Below are 17,720 nucleotides of genomic sequence, written 5' to 3'. Positions count from 1 at the left end.
ACCTGTCATCTATCACCTGTCACCTGTCATCTATCACTTGTCATCTGTCACCTTTCACCTGTCACCTGTCACCTGACACCTGTCACCTGTCACCTATCACCTGTCACCTATCACCTATCACCTGTCACCTGTCACCTTTCACTTGTCACCTGTCACCTGTCATCTATCACCTGTCACCTTTCACTTGTCACCTGTCACCTGTCATCTATCACCTGTCGCCTGTCATCTATCACCTGTCACCTTTCACTTGTCACCTGTCACCTGTCATCTATCACCTGTCACCTGTCACCTTTCACTTGTCACCTGTCACCTGTCATCTATCACCTGACACCTGTCACCTGTCACCTTTCACCTGTCACCTATCACCTTTCACCTGTCACCTGTTACCTTTCACCTTTCACCTGTCACCTTTCACCTTTCACCTGTCAACTGTCACCTGTCATCTGTCACCTGTCACCTGTCATCTATCACCTGTCACCTTTCACCTGTCATCTATCACCTGTCACCTTTCACTTGTCACCTGTCACCTGTCATCTATCACCTTTCACTTGTCACCTGTCATCTATCACCTGTCACCTTTCACTTGTCACCTGTCACCTGTCATCTATCACCTTTCACTTGTCACCTGTCACCTGTCATCTATCACCTGTCACCTTTCACCTGTCACCTTTCACCTGTCACCTGTCACCTGTCACCTGTCACCTGTCACCTGTCACCTGTCACCTTTCACCTTTCACCTGTCACCTGTCACCTTTCACCTGTCACCTGTCACCTTTCACTTGTCACCTGTCACCTTTCACCTGTCACCTTTCACCTGTCACCTGTCACCTTTCACCTGTCACCTGTCACCTTTCACTTGTCACCTGTCACCTGTCACCTTTCACCTGTCACCTTTCACCTGTCACCTGTCACCTGTCACCTTTCACCTGTCACCTGTCACCTGTCACCTGTCACCTGTCACCTGTCACCTGTCATCTATCGCCTGTCACTTGTCACCTGTCATCTATTACCTGTCACTTGTCACCTGTCATCTATCACCTGTCACCTTTCACCTGTCACCTGTCACCTGTCACCTGTCACCTGTCATCTATCACCTGTCACCTTTCACTTGTCACTTGTCACCTGTCATCTATCACCTGTCACCTGTTCTCACTGTTTCCTGCATGTTATCTGAAGGAGAGGAGCAAAGATGGTGAACGTGCATCGCTCCAACACGACGCTGGCTGATTTCAAACCCGTTAGGTACAACTCCATCGAGTCTGTGTGTGTTGCTCCATCTCTGCTGTCGTTTGTTGTTGTTGTTGTTGTTGTTGTTGCACTCGACTGTCCTTCAGGTTCACCTCTAATGTTTTCTCTTTGCTTGTGTCTCCTCTCTGTTGGACAGTCCCTCCAGTGCTACCTCACACCACACTGAACAAGGTAAAGTCACATGTTACACACACACACACTTTATTTTCACTCTGTAACACTCTTGAATCTCCAAGTTTGATGATTTTTAGATTCCAAGCACTGAGAAATTCTCCTTCTGTTCCACTCAAAAAACTTTTCACAAATCCATCAAATTATTTAAAAAAATGCGTCATCACCGAGCTTGAAACGAGGCAGTTTTACCTTCAACTGAGACTCTGGAGATGGATAAATACCCATCATCAGTAAAATAAGCAAACCAACAGTATAACAGCACTACTGTTATTGTTGTTCTGGTTCTAACTGAACCAAGAAAATGATTAAAATGTTTTATTTCTGCAGGTTTATTTATTTAGAATTCTTTAAATAAGTCAGTTTGTCAGAAAAATGAGGACGTTGTATTTACAGAGTTATAGATAAAGTTATAGTCCAGGATGTTTTCATGTCTTTTCTTTTGAGAAGTTTACATTAAACTGCTGTTTATCTGTGTTCCTCTTCTGGTTTTTAGAAGCTGAGTTGATCAACTGTGTCAAGACTGAAGACCTGAACACAGTGAGTCTGACTGATTGATTCTGATGATCTAATATCGTGGTCTTGGTTGTTTTTGTGTGAAATTCATCTTTAAAATCCAAAAAGTCTCAGTAAAATCTTAGTGATCCTCACTGTTATAGTTTCCTACTAAAGTTTGTCTGAACAGAATCCTCTTGAGTGTCCAGCTGCTAAAATCCAGATGAGAGAAGATCTGAGTTGATCACCGTGTTGCTGCTGGCGTCCTTCATTTATCACCATGTGTTCACAACAACAGAGCAGCAGCCAGTGGTGCAGAAACTCTTTTAAAGAGTGTTTTTTCCCCTGGGTTTCGCCTCTCAGACTACAAACACTCCACCCTTTCTGACTGCTGGAGCTTGTTGGATTAATATGCAGCCTGAGAGGAAAACTGCACCTTCAGCTTCTCTGTATTATTTACAGTAAAAATCATGTAGTCATATCTTTAGTTACACTTAATATTTTCCCTAAAGACACTAAATTAAGCATCAAATCAAATCAGTAAAGCACAGACATCGTTTTAAGTAGTTTGGTTTGGTTTTATTCAATGCTCACAGATTCAAACTATAAAACATAAAACATGAACCTGCAGAAACACAAACAACAAAACACCTGAAAACAGCTCAGAAAGAAAATGTTAAACATGTTTTATTTTTTTTATCTTTATGTTTTATTATGTCCTGTACGTTACTCGACCTCCAGTTTGTTGTCTGAAGCTGAAGTTTTTGAGCGCTGTTCTGTTATAAATGATGAAAACACCATGAAATGAACTTTTCCTTGATGTGCAGCTGATGGAGCTGCAGCAGCAGGGGGCCAACCTGCTGCTGCAGGACGCTGCAGGCTGCACGCTGCTGCATCACGCTGTGGAGGCCGGCAGCAAGGACATCATCAAGTACCTCATCGATAACGGTGAGTTTTATTACATATCATTTAGTTTCAACCGTTTCCTTTGATGGGATGAGGCTGGAGATGGTCTTTATATTACATGTCTCAGCACTTTCTGCCTTAGAGACACTTTCTGTATATCTCGTTGTCTGTTCTGACTCTGCCACCGAGTGGCGCCAGAGTTGTGCTTGTTGTTCATATTTCCACATGGTGGCTTTGAGGGAATCTCAGTCTGAGATAAAACAACTTTAATTCAAAGCAGAGCTCTGGATCAGAGTGCGAACTGTTCCTGCTGTTTTCACCGTCCATCAACCATTTAACAAGATGCAGACAGGAAGAAATGTCACAAGATAAATCCCAAATATAGATGATTAAATCCCCAGAACAGAGAATAGATCAAATATCTGTAGTGTTCACATGATAAAAGACAGCAGCTGTGTGACACTGATTCAGGATGTAAATATCAGAGAATGAAAGCTTAAATTAAGTGTTGAGTAGCAGTTTGACCTCAAGCTGGAAGGATTTTTTCTTAATTAATTAATTACACTGATTCCAGGCCTGGTTGTTTACTGAGTGCGAGGTTGTGTTGGTCGTCTGTTTTCAGACATCAGATAAGAGAAACTTCCTGCTTTTGATTCATGAACAACTCAGGACGACAAGAAGCAGCCAAACCTGCATCACAGCCTGATGAAAACATGCTGTGAATGTTAGTGCAGGTGTTCCCGGCAGCAGGTGAACATACAGCCTCTGCTGACGTCCATCAATCACTTCAACAGTGATTGATTGGTTTGAACTTTCTGCTCTGACAGACAGTTTGTTTGGAGCTGCAACATATTCTTCTCTCCTCACACAGTCAGCGACACTCAAATGTCTTTCACTTTTGTTCTTGCAGCTTTATTTTTGACATTCATTAAAAAACACACCAAAAAATATCAAAATAGTGAGATAATAAGATTGTAAGTGTGTTACAGTCACTGGTGGATCGTAACAAAGTACATATTTTACAGTTTAGAGGTACTTGTATTTTACTTGAGTATTTCCATGTGATGCTACTTTCTACATTTCAGAGGGAAATATTGTACTTTCTACTCCACTACATTTATTTGACAGCTTTAGTTACTTTTCAGATGAAGATTTGACATAAAATAATATATGATAAGTTTATAAAATGCAGATTGAACAAAGATTAAACCAGAAGTTCCCACACTGTTGGTGTGTAACTAAAGAGGTAGAACTTTCTAATATTTCACAAAAAAGCAAAGTTTACAGAAAAGTCTGAAAAATGAATCAAACTTTGTTTTTTCTCCTTTCCAGCTGATTCTTTTCAATACTTTAACTACATCAAGCTGATAATAGTTGATGCAGATGACTCTGGAAAACTGACTGGATGAACGCTGATCTTATCTGAGGCAAAACATACAGCTGTTTTTTTTAAATTAAATGATCATTTAAAAACTATTTTATGTTTCCTCTGGTTGAATCAAATTAGTCTGAAGATCTGAAACAATTAGCTGCAATAAATATAATAATAACGAGAAATCAGGAAGAGAAAATACTGTTTACAGCACTGTATGTGAGGAACTACAGACACATACATGTAGTCCATTTTCCAGTATTTGACATGTTTATATGGTAGTTTTAAGGTGACGATTAATGGATGAAATGTGTTTCTGTCTTGTTTCAGTTCCCACATCTCACCTGGACACAACAGAGAAAGAGACGTAAGTGAAGCTCAGTCCTGAGATCAGATCTGGAGATGAAACACTTTAAACTACAGATCTGTTAAACTACTAACTGTTTAACTACCAGTCACCTACCTGTCATCTACCTGTTTAACTACCTGTCATTTACCTGTTTAACCACCTGCCATCTACCTGTTTAACTACCAGTCATCTAACTGTTTAACTACCTGTCATCTACCTGTTTAACTACCAGTCACCTACCTGTTTAACTACCTGTTTAACTACCTGTTTAACCACCTGTCACCTACCTGTTTAACTACCTGTCATCTACCTGTTTAACTACCTGTTTAACTACCTGCAGCTTATCTGTTTAACTACCAGTCATCTACCTGTTTAACTACCTGTCATCTACCTGTTTAACTACCTGCCATCTACCTGTTTAACTACCAGTCACCTACCTGTTTAACTACCTGTTTAACTACCTGTTTAACTACCTGTCATCTACCTGTTTAACTACCTGTTTAACTACCTGTAGTTTATCTGTTTAACCACCTGTCATCTACCTGTTTAACTACCTGTCATCTACCTGTTTAACTACCTGCCATCTACCTGTTTAACTACCAGTCATCTACCTGTTTAACTACCTGTCATCTACCTGTTTAACTACCTGCCATCTACCTGTTTAACTACCTGTTTAACTACCTGTCATCTACCTGTTTAACTACCTGTCATTTACCTGTTTAACTACCAGTCATCTAACTGTTTAACTACCTGTTTAACTACCTGTTTAACCACCTGTCATTTACCTGTTTAACTACCAGTCATCTAACTGTTTAACTACCTGTCATTTACCTGTTTAACTACCAGTCATCTAACTGTTTAACTACCTGTTTAACTACCTGTTTAACCACCTGTCACCTACCTGTTTAACTACCTGTTTAACTACCTGTAGTTTATCTGTTTAACTACCTGTTTAACTACCTGTCATCTACCTGTTTAACTACCTGTTTAACTACCTGTAGTTTATCTGTTTAACTACCAGTCATCTACCTGTTTAACTACCTGTCATCTACCTGTTTAACTACCTGCCATCTACCTGTTTAACTACCAGTCACCTACCTGTTTAACTACCTGTTTAACTACCTGTTTAACCACCTGTCACCTACCTGTTTAACTACCTGTTTAACTACCTGTAGTTTATCTGTTTAACTACCTGTTTAACTACCTGTCATCTACCTGTTTAACTACCTGTAGTTTATCTGTTTAACTACCAGTCATCTACCTGTTTAACTACCTGTCATCTACCTGTTTAACTACCTGCCATCTACCTGTTTAACTACCAGTCACCTACCTGTTTAACTACCTGTTTAACTACCTGTTTAACTACCTGTCATCTACCTGTTTAACTACCAGTCACCTACCTGTTTAACCACCTGTCATCTAACTGTTTAACTACCTGTCATTTACCTGTTTAACTACCAGTCACCTACCTGTTTAACTACCTGTTTAACTACCTGTTTAACCACCTGTCACCTACCTGTTTAACTACCTGTCATCTACCTGTTTAACTACCTGTTTAACTACCTGTAGTTTATCTGTTTAACTACCAGTCATCTACCTGTTTAACTACCTGTCATCTACCTGTTTAACTACCTGCCATCTACCTGTTTAACTACCAGTCACCTACCTGTTTAACTACCTGTTTAACTACCTGTTTAACTACCTGTCATCTACCTGTTTAACTACCAGTCACCTACCTGTTTAACTACCAGTCACCTACCTGTTTAACTACCTGTCATCTACCTGTTTAACTACCTGTTTAACTACCTGTAGTTTATCTGTTTAACTACCAGTCATCTACCTGTTTAACTACCTGTCATCTACCTGTTTAACTACCTGCCATCTACCTGTTTAACTACCAGTCACCTACCTGTTTAACTACCTGTTTAACTACCTGTTTAACTACCTGTTTAACTACCTGTCATCTACCTGTTTAACTACCTGTCACCTACCTGTTTAACTACCTGCCATCTACCTGTTTAACTACCTGTCACCTACCTGTTTAACTACCTGTCATTTACCTGTTTAACTACCTGTTTAACTACCTGTCATTTACCTGTTTAACTACCTGTTTAACTACCTGTAGTTTATCTGTTTAACTACCTGCCATCTACCTGTTTAACTACCTGCCATCTACCTGTTTAACTACCTGTCACCTACCTGTTTAACTACCTGCCATCTACCTGTTTAACTACCAGTCATCTACCTGTTTAACTACCTGTTTAACTACCTGTTTAACTACCTGTTTAACTACCTGTCATCTACCTCTAACTACCTGTCATCTACCTCTAACTACCTGTCATCTACCTGTTTAACTACCTGTCATTTACCTGTTTAACTACCTGTTTAACTACCAGTCATCTACCTGTTTAACTACCTGTCATCTACCTGTTTAACTACCTGCCATCTACCTGTTTAACTACCAGTCATCTACCTGTTTAACTACCTGTTTAACTACCTGTTTAACTACCTGTTTAACTACCTGTCATCTACCTCTAACTACCTGTCATCTACCTCTAACTACCTGTCATCTACCTGTTTAACTACCTGTCACCTACCTGTTTAACTACCTGTCACCTACCTGTTTAACTACCTGTCATCTACCTGTTTAACTACCTGTCATTTACCTGTTTAACTACTAGTCACCTACCTGTTTAACCACCTGTCACCTACCTGTTTAACTACCTGTCATCTACCTGTTTAACCACCTGTCACCTACCTCTAACTACCTGTCATCTACCTCTAACTACCTGTCATCTACCTGTTTAACTACTAGTCACCTACCTGTTTAACCACCTGTCACCTACCTGTTTAACTACCTGTCATTTACCTGTTTAACTACCTGTCACCTACCTGTTTAACCACCTGTCATTTACCTGTTTAACTACTAGTCACCTACCTGTTTAACCACCTGTCATTTACCTGTTTAACCACCTGTCACCTACCTGTTTAACTACCTGTCATCTACCTGTTTAACTACCTGTCATCTACCTGTTTAACTACCTGTCATTTACCTGTTTAACTACCTGTCATCTACCTGTTTAACTACCTGTCATTTACCTGTTTAACTACCTGTCATCTACCTGTTTAACTACCTGTCATCTACCTCTAACTACCTGTCATCTACCTGTTTAACTACCTGTCATTTACCTGTTTAACTACCTGTCATCTACCTCTAACTACCTGTCATCTACCTGTTTAACTACCTGTTTAACTACCTGTAGTTTATCTGTTTAACTACCAGTCATCTAACTGTTTAACTACCTGTCATCTACCTCTAACTACCTGTCATCTACCTGTTTAACTACCTGTTTAACTACCTGTAGTTTATCTGTTTAACTACCAGTCATCTAACTGTTTAACTACCTGTCATCTACCTCTAACCACCTGTCATCTACCTGTTTAACTACCTGTCATCTACCTGTTTAACTACCTGTCATCTACCTGTTTAACTACCAGTCATCTAACTGTTTAACTACCTGTCATCTACCTCTAACCACCTGTCATCTACCTGTTTAACTACCTGTCATCTACCTGTTTAACTACCTGTCATCTACCTGTTTAACTACCTGTCATCTACCTCTAACTACCTGTCATCTACCTGTTTAACTACCTGTCATCTACCTGTTTAACTACCTGTCATCTACCTCTAACTACCTGTCATCTACCTGTTTAACTACCTGTCATTTACCTGTGTAACTACCTGTCATCTACCTGTTTAACTACCTGTCATCTACCTCTAACTACCTGTCATTTACCTGTTTAACTACCTGTCATCTACCTGTTTAACTACCTGTCATCTACCTCTAACTACCTGTCATTTACCTGTTTAACTACCTGTCATTTACCTGTTTAACTACCTGTCATCTACCTGTTTATATTTATGTTTCAGAGGTGAGACGGCGCTCCATAAAGCTGCCTCTTCCTGTCAGAGGAGTATCTGTCACTACCTGGTGGAGGCCGGAGCGTCTCTCATGAAGACAGACCTGCAGGTAAACACTCACCTGTCACACACACACACACACACACACACACACACACACACACCAGCTCTGCCTTCTGTGATTCTCTCTGTAGCTCCACTAACGAACACATGAACACTGGTGTGAAAGCCAAAGAGTCCATGTTTAGAGATGAGAACGTGAGCGGAGCAGTAAAAGGATTTAAGTGTCTGACACACGATTTCTTGAAGTGTTCGAGGTGCGGTCGAGTTTTAGAGAAAAGAGAAAAGTAGCATCAGTTAGCTTAGCACTAATACTGCTCTGTGAAGGTTCCTGTAAGACGATTTCACATCCTGTAAACTAAATGAAACATTAAAACTTAATCAAACAATTTTATCATTTACCAGTTTTTATATAAACTATATAATAAATATTTTATAAATTAGAAACAAATTTGAGAATAATCTAACATTCTCAGAGCTCAGTAAATTGTATTTCTCCAGAACCCTACAGTGATGGAAATGCATCGGCTTTTTGTCCAGAGTTTTTAGAGTTTGTTTGTTTAAGGACTCAAGAGGTTTTATGGCTGTTTCTCCAGCCTGCCCCCAACATGTGATCAATAACACATCTGGGAAAGAATCACAGCTGCATAAATATCTGCAGCGTCCAAAGAGAGACAGTTTCTAATATGTCTAAAATTTGCTAAGTTGTACTTTATGGTTTTAGCCGTTTTTTTAACATGTTTCTTAAAGTTCACATTTGGATCCAGTGTCACACCAAGATATTTAAAATCAGTAACTACGTCAGTTTTTACACCTTTGATGAGAATATCAGCGTTAGGAGGTTGTACCATAGTCTTAGAGAAAAACATACCTTTTGTCTTGTTTACATTTAGACTCAGACATGATTGATCAAGCTGATGTGTGATCCTTTCCGATCCAATCGTTAGCTTAGCAGCAGCTAACTCAGCTATTTTTGCATGTGTGTACACAACGGTGTCATCTGCATACATTTGTAGTTCTGCATCATGACACTGTTGAGGGAGATCATTAATATATAGGCTAAATAATAGGGGACCTAACACTGACCCTTGTGGAACACCCATTGTGCACTTCATGTTACTGGACAGTGCGTCACCAACTTTAACACATTGTCTCCTATTAGATAAATATGAAGACATCCATGCCAGCGCTCTAGATGAGAAGTTAAATTTAGAGAGTTTCGATATTAAAACATCATGATTGACTGTGTCGAATGTTTTACGCAGATCTAAAAATACAGCAGCAACTACTCCTCCTTTGTCAAGTCTTGATTTAATTTGCTCTATTAAGTGCAAGGTAGCAGTTTCAGTGCAATGATTTGCTCTAAAGCCAAATTGCAAACAATGTAGACCAAAACTGCTTGTATTAAGAAGTGTTGTCAGTTGTTTAATAACTTTCTCAGCAACCTTTGAGAGTACTGGCAGTATACTTATTGGTCTGTAGTTACTGGCTTCAAGACGGTCTCCAGATTTAAAAATAGACGTGACAAAGGCACATTTCCAGTCATCAGGAAAGGAGCTGTGTTTAAAAGACAAGTTGATTAAATGAGCAATAGGGGGAGTTAAAATACCTTTGTGGGATTTGACAAACATGGTGTCAAATTGGAAAGCATCTCTAGTTTTGGAGCTTTTTGAGGAGCTGATGATTTTATTTACTTGTAATTCATTAGTCTCTAAAACCTGGTCTGGAGCGTCTATACGAACAATATCCAGTTTTCTTTTTCATAATTTTTTTAATTCATATACAGACTAAAAAAAAAAAATTAAAGACAGAAGCAACAGTAAGATGATCTTCAATGAACTTTCCCTGTACTTTGAGTCTTTTCAGATCAATTTACTGTTGCCTTTTGGCAACATAGAAGATTTATATGATGAAACTGTAACCAAATACACACAAAAAGGAAGCTCCAGTATTAAAACAGGATTAGAACCTGACTGACTGGCCTTAATACAGGACGTCATGTTAAATAATAACTCATTAAAGGATGTTGCTGGTGTTTTTCTGTATTTTTCTTCTTGTCAACAAATCTCATGTTTGTGTGCGGCTCACTGATGTGTTTTAATAGTTTTTGGACAACAACAGAGGAAAACCTGTTAGTAGGTCAGTTGATTGTTGGTTTGGTCTGACGATGGACCGCTGTTATCTGATAATATTGAACATATGATGCAGCTTCTGTTGTTCTGCTCGGAGCTGTTCAACATGAGTTTGAGGGGTAGCGTTTAATAAATACTGAGTAATAATCACCTGCAGCTTGTTTTTAAATCCATCTGTCAAACCACTGAACCAATCAGAACAAGCAGAGTTGAAATGATGCTGACGACACGAGAAGTTTCTTAACAGAAAAGTCAGAAAGCCTCGTTTGTTCAGGACGTTTGCTGGAACACTGAGATCATGTTTTAGCAGCAACATCTTCGGATGATTTTCTGTAAATGAGTTTGAAGTTTGTTGTACGTTTGGATGATTCATTGTGACTCCCGGCTGCATCCTGGTCTGTTTCCTCCTCTCGTTTCTTCTTCTCTGCTTCATTTGTTAACTGTTGTTGGAGAACAGCAGCTCCTGACACAAACACTTGACGTTTCTCGTTGATGTTTTCGATCGGTGAATGTTTTCTGCGCCGTATGGATCGGCTCTGCGCGGCCTTTCCCGGGCGCAGCGGCGGCCACCAGCCCGAAGCGTCCTGCTGCACTTTAAAAGGATCTCCAGCAGTATTTGACCCACTTGTATAAAGTGATTAATGTTGTGTGTCATTGAGAAACGAAGCGCCGCAGGATCCCCGGCCTCGCTCCGACACACACAAAGGCTGCGGCTCCCCGTTGCCATAGTGAAGCCAGTGCTAACAGGAAGCAGCCCATAATCTGAGTTTCTCTCTCTCTCCTCCTCTCAGCAGATGAAAAGAGTTCATGTGTTTCTTTAGTGTGTCCACTGTTGGTATGAAGCCGAGACTCAGCGCCTGGTTAGAGACGAGCTGAGAGGCTCCACTTTATTATTCTCCTTCACTTCTCTCCCTCACAACCTTTATCTACCCAGACACGGATCTATATGTCTATTAATCTATATATCAACTCTACAACCTCACTACCAAACACCAAAACAATGTCCTGACTGAGCAGTAACCGTTATAATGTTATAATGTCTCATGCTAACATGCTACCAAAGACAGTTAGCATGATAAACGTTACACCTGCTGAACATGAGCTGTTAGCATTCTGAGGTTAGCGTTTAGCTCAGAGACATGAAATCTGATCCAGGATGAATTTAAAGGTTCATCAGACACTAAAACTCCTTACAGACGTTTATAAAACATTTTACAGCTCCGTAAAGTTTCAATCTCAGAATCAGAATCAGTTTTATTAGGATGAAAACACACAAACACAAAATAGAGCAGGAGTGAGGTAATAATAAATAATGAAATAAAACACAATACTATTACATTTTAAACGTTAAATCTCTTTGCATCAAGAAGTCAAATCAGCAAGAAGTCAAGATGGCCTACTGTACTATGCAGTACTGTATATAATGTATATAATGTATATAATGTATATAATGTATATACAGTTATGTTCATAATAATAGCAGTGTGTTTAAAAAGGTGAGTAAACCTCAAAATGCTTCAAATAAATTGTATTTTAATGAACACAAATGCATTGGAGACGCTGCACATTCTATTTCAAAGCAAGAACATTAGACAAAGTAATTGAATTTGATAATATTTTACAGAAAGTAAACTCAAAAAAACTCAAAAATGTACTGTATAAACTAAGAAATGCTTGAAGATTCAACTTTCCTGAGAATCATAAACTAATATTTAGTTGCATAACCACGGTTTCTGATAACTGCTTCACATCTGTGGTACACGGAGTCGACCAACTTCTGGCACTGGTCAGCAGGTGTTGCAGCTCAGGACAATTGTACTACGTTCCACAATTCCTCTGCATTTCTTGGTTTTGCCTCATGAACAGCATTTTTTATGTCAGCCCACAAGTTTTCTATGGGATTAAGGGTCCGGGGATTGTGCTGCCCACTCCATGAACCGTGATTTTGCTCGCTTGCTGGTGTGTTCGGGCTCATTGTCTTGTTGAAACACCCATTTCAACATGACTTCTTCCAGTATTCTGATGTACTCAAACTGATCCGTGATCCCTGGTATGCGATAAATAGTACGAGAAACATCCTCATATCATGATGCTTGCACCATCATGCTTCACCGTCTTCACTGTGGCTTGAATTCAGTGTTTGCAGGACGTCTGATAAACTGTCTGTGGCCCAAAAAGAACAATCTGACTCTCATCAGTCCACATCAGTTTCTTTTTAGGCCAGTCAATGTGTTCTTTGGCAAATTGTAACCGCTTCAGCACATGTATTTTTTTTAACAATGGGACTTTGCGGGGGCTTCTTGCTGGTAGCTTGGCTTCACATAGACGTCGTCTGATTGTTACAGTACTCACAGGCAATCATTTTAGCTGAACAGTCATTTTCTGCACTTCTTTATAGGTTTTCCCCTCTTTTATTAATTTCTTAATCAAAGAACGTTCTTCTTCTGAACAGTGTCTTGAACGACCCATTTTACTCTGTTTTTCAAGGACAAATGCACAGCCAGCATCAGTTGCCTTGATCCTTAAATAAGGGCCACCTGTTTAACACCTATTTTTTTCACATAATCAATGACCTCACTAATTGAACTCGGCAATGCTATTTTTTTTGAACACGCCCCTTTCAGTAAATGATTCAGTTTCACAGAATCAGCAGCCTGTTGGGTCTGTTGGTTTTCTTCACCTTTACTAAACCTTCTAGAAACTTACTTGCAGTGTAGAAGTTGAAATTCTAACAAAAACAGTGATTTATCTTGCTAGTGATGTGGGACTGCTCTTATTGTGAACACAACTGTATATGTTAAAGGACAGTTCCCAGTGTTCCCAGAGTTCCCAGTGTGTTAAACCAGCAGTCAGGTGTCTGTAATCATTCCTCCTGTTCATACTGGATATTAAAAGATCCTTCAAATGTGTTTTCAATGGAAGTGATGGAGGATAAAATCCACAGTGTGTCCACACAGTCATTTAAAAGTCTGTGTGAAGCTTCTATTCAGCTTCAGCAGTCTGAGTTAGTCATATCAAGTGGATATCTGACACATTTACAGTCTTTTTAGCATCAAATTCCCTCTTTGTGTTTCCTCGGACAGTGTTTCCCTGTTGAGCTGCAGGTGGAAGTATAGTAACAAAAAGAGGAACTTTGGCACTAAAAAGACTGTAACGTTGAAAGATATCTACTTGATTTGACTCATTTGGACGCTGAAGCTTCATATTAGCTTCAGACTGTGGATTTTGTCCTCCATCACTTCCATTGTAAGGTCATTATGAAGGGATCTTCTAATGGTCAGTATGAACAGGAGGAATGATTACAGCAAGAAACACAGCTTTAATGTTCATTTGAACTCCTGAAAGCTGCAGAGCAACTCGACTCAGATTGAGGCTGTTTGGTGAATAAAGCACGATGTATCATTACTCGCTGCTCTCATGTTAAACCGTGTTTATCTTCAGGGCGAGACTCCTAAACAACGCGCCGAGAAGGCCGACGACCAGGAGCTGGCCGACTACCTGGAGAACCGCCAACATTACCAGATGATCCAGAGAGAAGACCAGGAGACGGCGGTCTGACCTGCACCTGTCTGCTCATGTCTGTGATGGATTTACTCCTCTCCCTCACACACACACACACACACACACACACACACACACACATACACACACACACACACACACACACACACACACACACATACACACACACACACACACATACACACACACACACACACATACACACACACACACACACACACACATACACACACACACACACACACACACACACACACACACACACACATATATATATATACACAGTACTGTGCAAAAGTTTTAGGCATTAAAGTAAAGTGAGCTTTCAAAAATAATGCAGTAACTCTTTATTCGTTTTATTCTGATTTCCTGAGTAATTTGCAGGTATTTAACAGTAGATTTTTGGGACATTTTACAAATTATAAGAAGAAACAGATATAATATAATAAGTTCCCACTCGTAACATTTGGCTTCATACATTGTTGTTAATTTGTGTATCAGACGATATATCAGCATATTAGTTATTTCAGTACATTGCTAAAAGTATCTGCTGCATTAACTCTTCATTCATTCATTCATTAACTCTTCATTCATTCATTCATTAACTCTTCATTCATTCATTAACTCTTCATTCATTCATTCATTAACTCTTCATTCATTCATTAACTCTTCAGTCATTCATTCATTAACTCTTCATTCATTCATTCATTAACTCTTCATTCATTCATTCATTAACTCTTCATTCATTCATTAACTCTTCATTCATTCATTCATTAACTCTTCATTCATTCATTCATTAACTCTTCATTCATTCATTCATTAACTCTTCATTCATTCATTCATTAACTCTTTGACAGGATGATGTCGTTTGGTCATTTGGAGTTTTAATAATATGCTGACATGTAAAATGTGTTTTACAAACTTAAAGTATTTTCTGTCAGTTTTTGTAAATGAAGAACTACGTCTGAACCCAAATAATGACTCAGCGCTAACCAACCAAACTAACTCAACAACTTTTCCATTTTTTGCACCAAATGTCTGTAAAATTAACCGTTAAATACCTGCAAATTACTCCGAATATTTCCAGGAAATGAGTGTAAAATGAACAGACCTGTAAAGTAAAGCGTTACCAATAATGCCATGAATAGTTGTTATTGATCAGTGATCCAGAGTTGATTCAACAGCAGGAAGTGAATCAGTATCTGCTGTGAGCAGCTTTGCCTTTAAAGCAGCAGCAGTTCTCAGTGTTTCAGGTTCTCGGCAGGTCGGTTGTTCCTGCATCTCGGAGAAGTTTCCGCAGTTCTTCTTCTGTGGATTTCGGCGTCTCAGCTGCTTCTGTCTCTTCATGTTGATCCCAGACTGACTCCATGATGTCGAGGTTCTTTATGACTCTGGCTGCAGATGATCAGACGCCTCCTGATGCTGCTGCGTCACGGAGAAGAATCTAAACATCTAAAGTGACTAAAACTCTTGCACAGTTCTGTTTATTACACACATGTATCTGTGTTGTGGGAGAGAAGCAGCAGCAGCAGATCAGTTAGAGCTTCTTCTCTGCTGTAGACGGATCAAACTGCTTTAATGAAGCGGAGACGAGTTTGTTGTCTCTGTGAGTCCAAACTGTAGAACAGGAAGGAAACTGGACACTAAAGTGAATTCAAACTTCAGACCGCAAAGACTTTCAGATCTCCTACAAACTGTGTTCTGTGTGTCTTGTGAACATTAGCGCTCTGACCTCGCTGTAAAATGACAGAAATGTGTTGCAGAATGTGCTGAAAACAGCGGCGGCTTTGAGCAAACAGCGAGCACGTTCACGAGTCTGCAGCCGAACGCTTCGCCATAACAGAGCAGCTTCTCTCCGGCTTCTAGTGACCTTTTGGATGTATTTGTTAAGTATTTAACTTTAGTCAGCGATGAAATGAGCTATTTATGATTTATCTGTAGAGATAAAACACCCTCACTTTCTTGTTTTGTGGATTTCAGTCAGACTTTTAGATATTTCACTCAGCATATGAGGTTTGTTTTGTAATGTTTTGTCTGTTACATGTAAAGCAACATGGCCGCCAGCAGAACGCTTTGGTGTGATGTGAATCTGCTGCACGTAGCTGAGACGCCGGTAGACTCGTCAGTGTTGGAATATTAAACAGCAACAGAAGCTGGAGCCAGATTCTGCCAAAGCAGTCGAGTCTGTATTAATATTAATATTGATAATAAAGATGTTATGCTGTATGATACTGGAGTAATAACATGTTAACTTTGGTTTTATCATTTCTCAGTGACCTGCAATAAAGCATGTCAGTAACAGTTTTCTGTGAGTCCTTTCTGGTTCAACAAGCTGCTTTATTAATATTTATTTATTTATTATGAAGCCTTTAAATGACTGATTGACAAACAGTGGAAGCTGGACTCTATATATTCACACTGCAACAAGACAAAACAGCCGAGAATGTGGACAGAATTTATCCTGTTGGATCCTTTTTTAATGACAAAAAGTCACATTTTTAGCTTCAAACAGGTGACAGAATATAATTCAGTTTATATCATGTTCTGTTTATTTTATGCTTCATGAAGAGTTTCTGTAATTAGATTTGAAATGATGAGCTTATGTCAGAGTATGAAATGGCTTCAGAAGGTTTTTAAAACATCTTAAATTTCATTTTCAAAAGTCTGAAATATTTCCTCTTTCCTGCTGGAACATTAGATATAAAATATAATATGTATAATATATAATATAATATATAATATTTTGCACGTGTTTGGCTGTCAGGAGATGTTCTGCATCTATAAACTAGAAGTTTTCAGACTTCCTGTCGGCTCCGGACAGAAATGTCATGAAATCATTCAGCAGCACTTAATGTAAATAAACTGTAAGTGAATATCTGACGTCTGATGCTGCAGAGAACGAAGGTCATGACATGAACAGGTGCTTCCTGGTGTCGTCACATGATTCAGGTGCTGCAGGGCGTCCGGACTCATCAAATGTCTTGAAGTCACTTGTTGACTTCAAACTGACACCAGATTCATTTAAACTGGTTTAAAAAGGATGTACTAAAAGTTAAAAGAAGAATTTATTCTCCAATAACAAGTGCAGAACTCTTCATGTATGATCAGCTGACCTGCAGCTCTCAGCTGATTAACTGTGCACGTACTGCGCACGTACAAACCGTCTCCGTTTTCTCTGTAATTAGCACCAGATTACATCGTTCTCTCCTGGAAATCACAGTCAGCTGCTTTCTAGGAAACATCAAAGAAGCAAAATATACTTATACATTATAGACTAATGCACATGAGAAATAAAACATAAAATAATGAAAATGTAATAATAAAACCGATAAAACAGATAGAAATGAAAAAAAAACAGTAAAATATATAAAAGGGCTTCAGATGTTTAAAAGATGATCCAGGTGTGTTTATCAAAGTCGAGATTTTATACTGAAGTAAAAGATTCAAGTCAAAACTTGCATAAAAACTGTTGCCAGAGCTGCAGGTGAGTCCGTGATCACACACACTCACACACACTCACATACACACACATACACACACATA

The 17,720-nt window shown here is 39.2% G+C and overlaps 1 protein-coding gene across 2 annotated transcripts in view; it reads left to right on the top strand.

The window, feature by feature from the left end:
* The window catches only part of dgkzb (diacylglycerol kinase, zeta b), a 72,695-nt gene extending 58,374 nt beyond the window's left edge, over positions 1-14,321 (top strand). For both annotated transcript variants that reach the window (XM_042410721.1, XM_042410720.1), the window contains 6 exons: positions 1,385-1,419; positions 1,916-1,959; positions 2,742-2,862; positions 4,523-4,559; positions 8,473-8,572; positions 14,097-14,321. In XM_042410721.1, the coding sequence (XP_042266655.1) occupies positions 1,385-1,419; positions 1,916-1,959; positions 2,742-2,862; positions 4,523-4,559; positions 8,473-8,572; positions 14,097-14,213 (454 nt within the window). In that variant the 3' untranslated portion in view covers positions 14,214-14,321. The remainder of the gene's footprint in view (positions 1-1,384; positions 1,420-1,915; positions 1,960-2,741; positions 2,863-4,522; positions 4,560-8,472; positions 8,573-14,096) is intronic.
* The last annotated feature ends 3,399 nt before the right edge of the window (positions 14,322-17,720 follow it).

The sequence above is a fragment of the Thunnus maccoyii genome, chromosome 5, assembly GCF_910596095.1.
Source record: "Thunnus maccoyii chromosome 5, fThuMac1.1, whole genome shotgun sequence".
NCBI lineage: Eukaryota > Metazoa > Chordata > Actinopteri > Scombriformes > Scombridae > Thunnus > Thunnus maccoyii.
The sequence above is the reverse complement of the archived record's forward strand: the minus strand, read 5'-3'. Positions and strand labels throughout refer to the sequence as shown.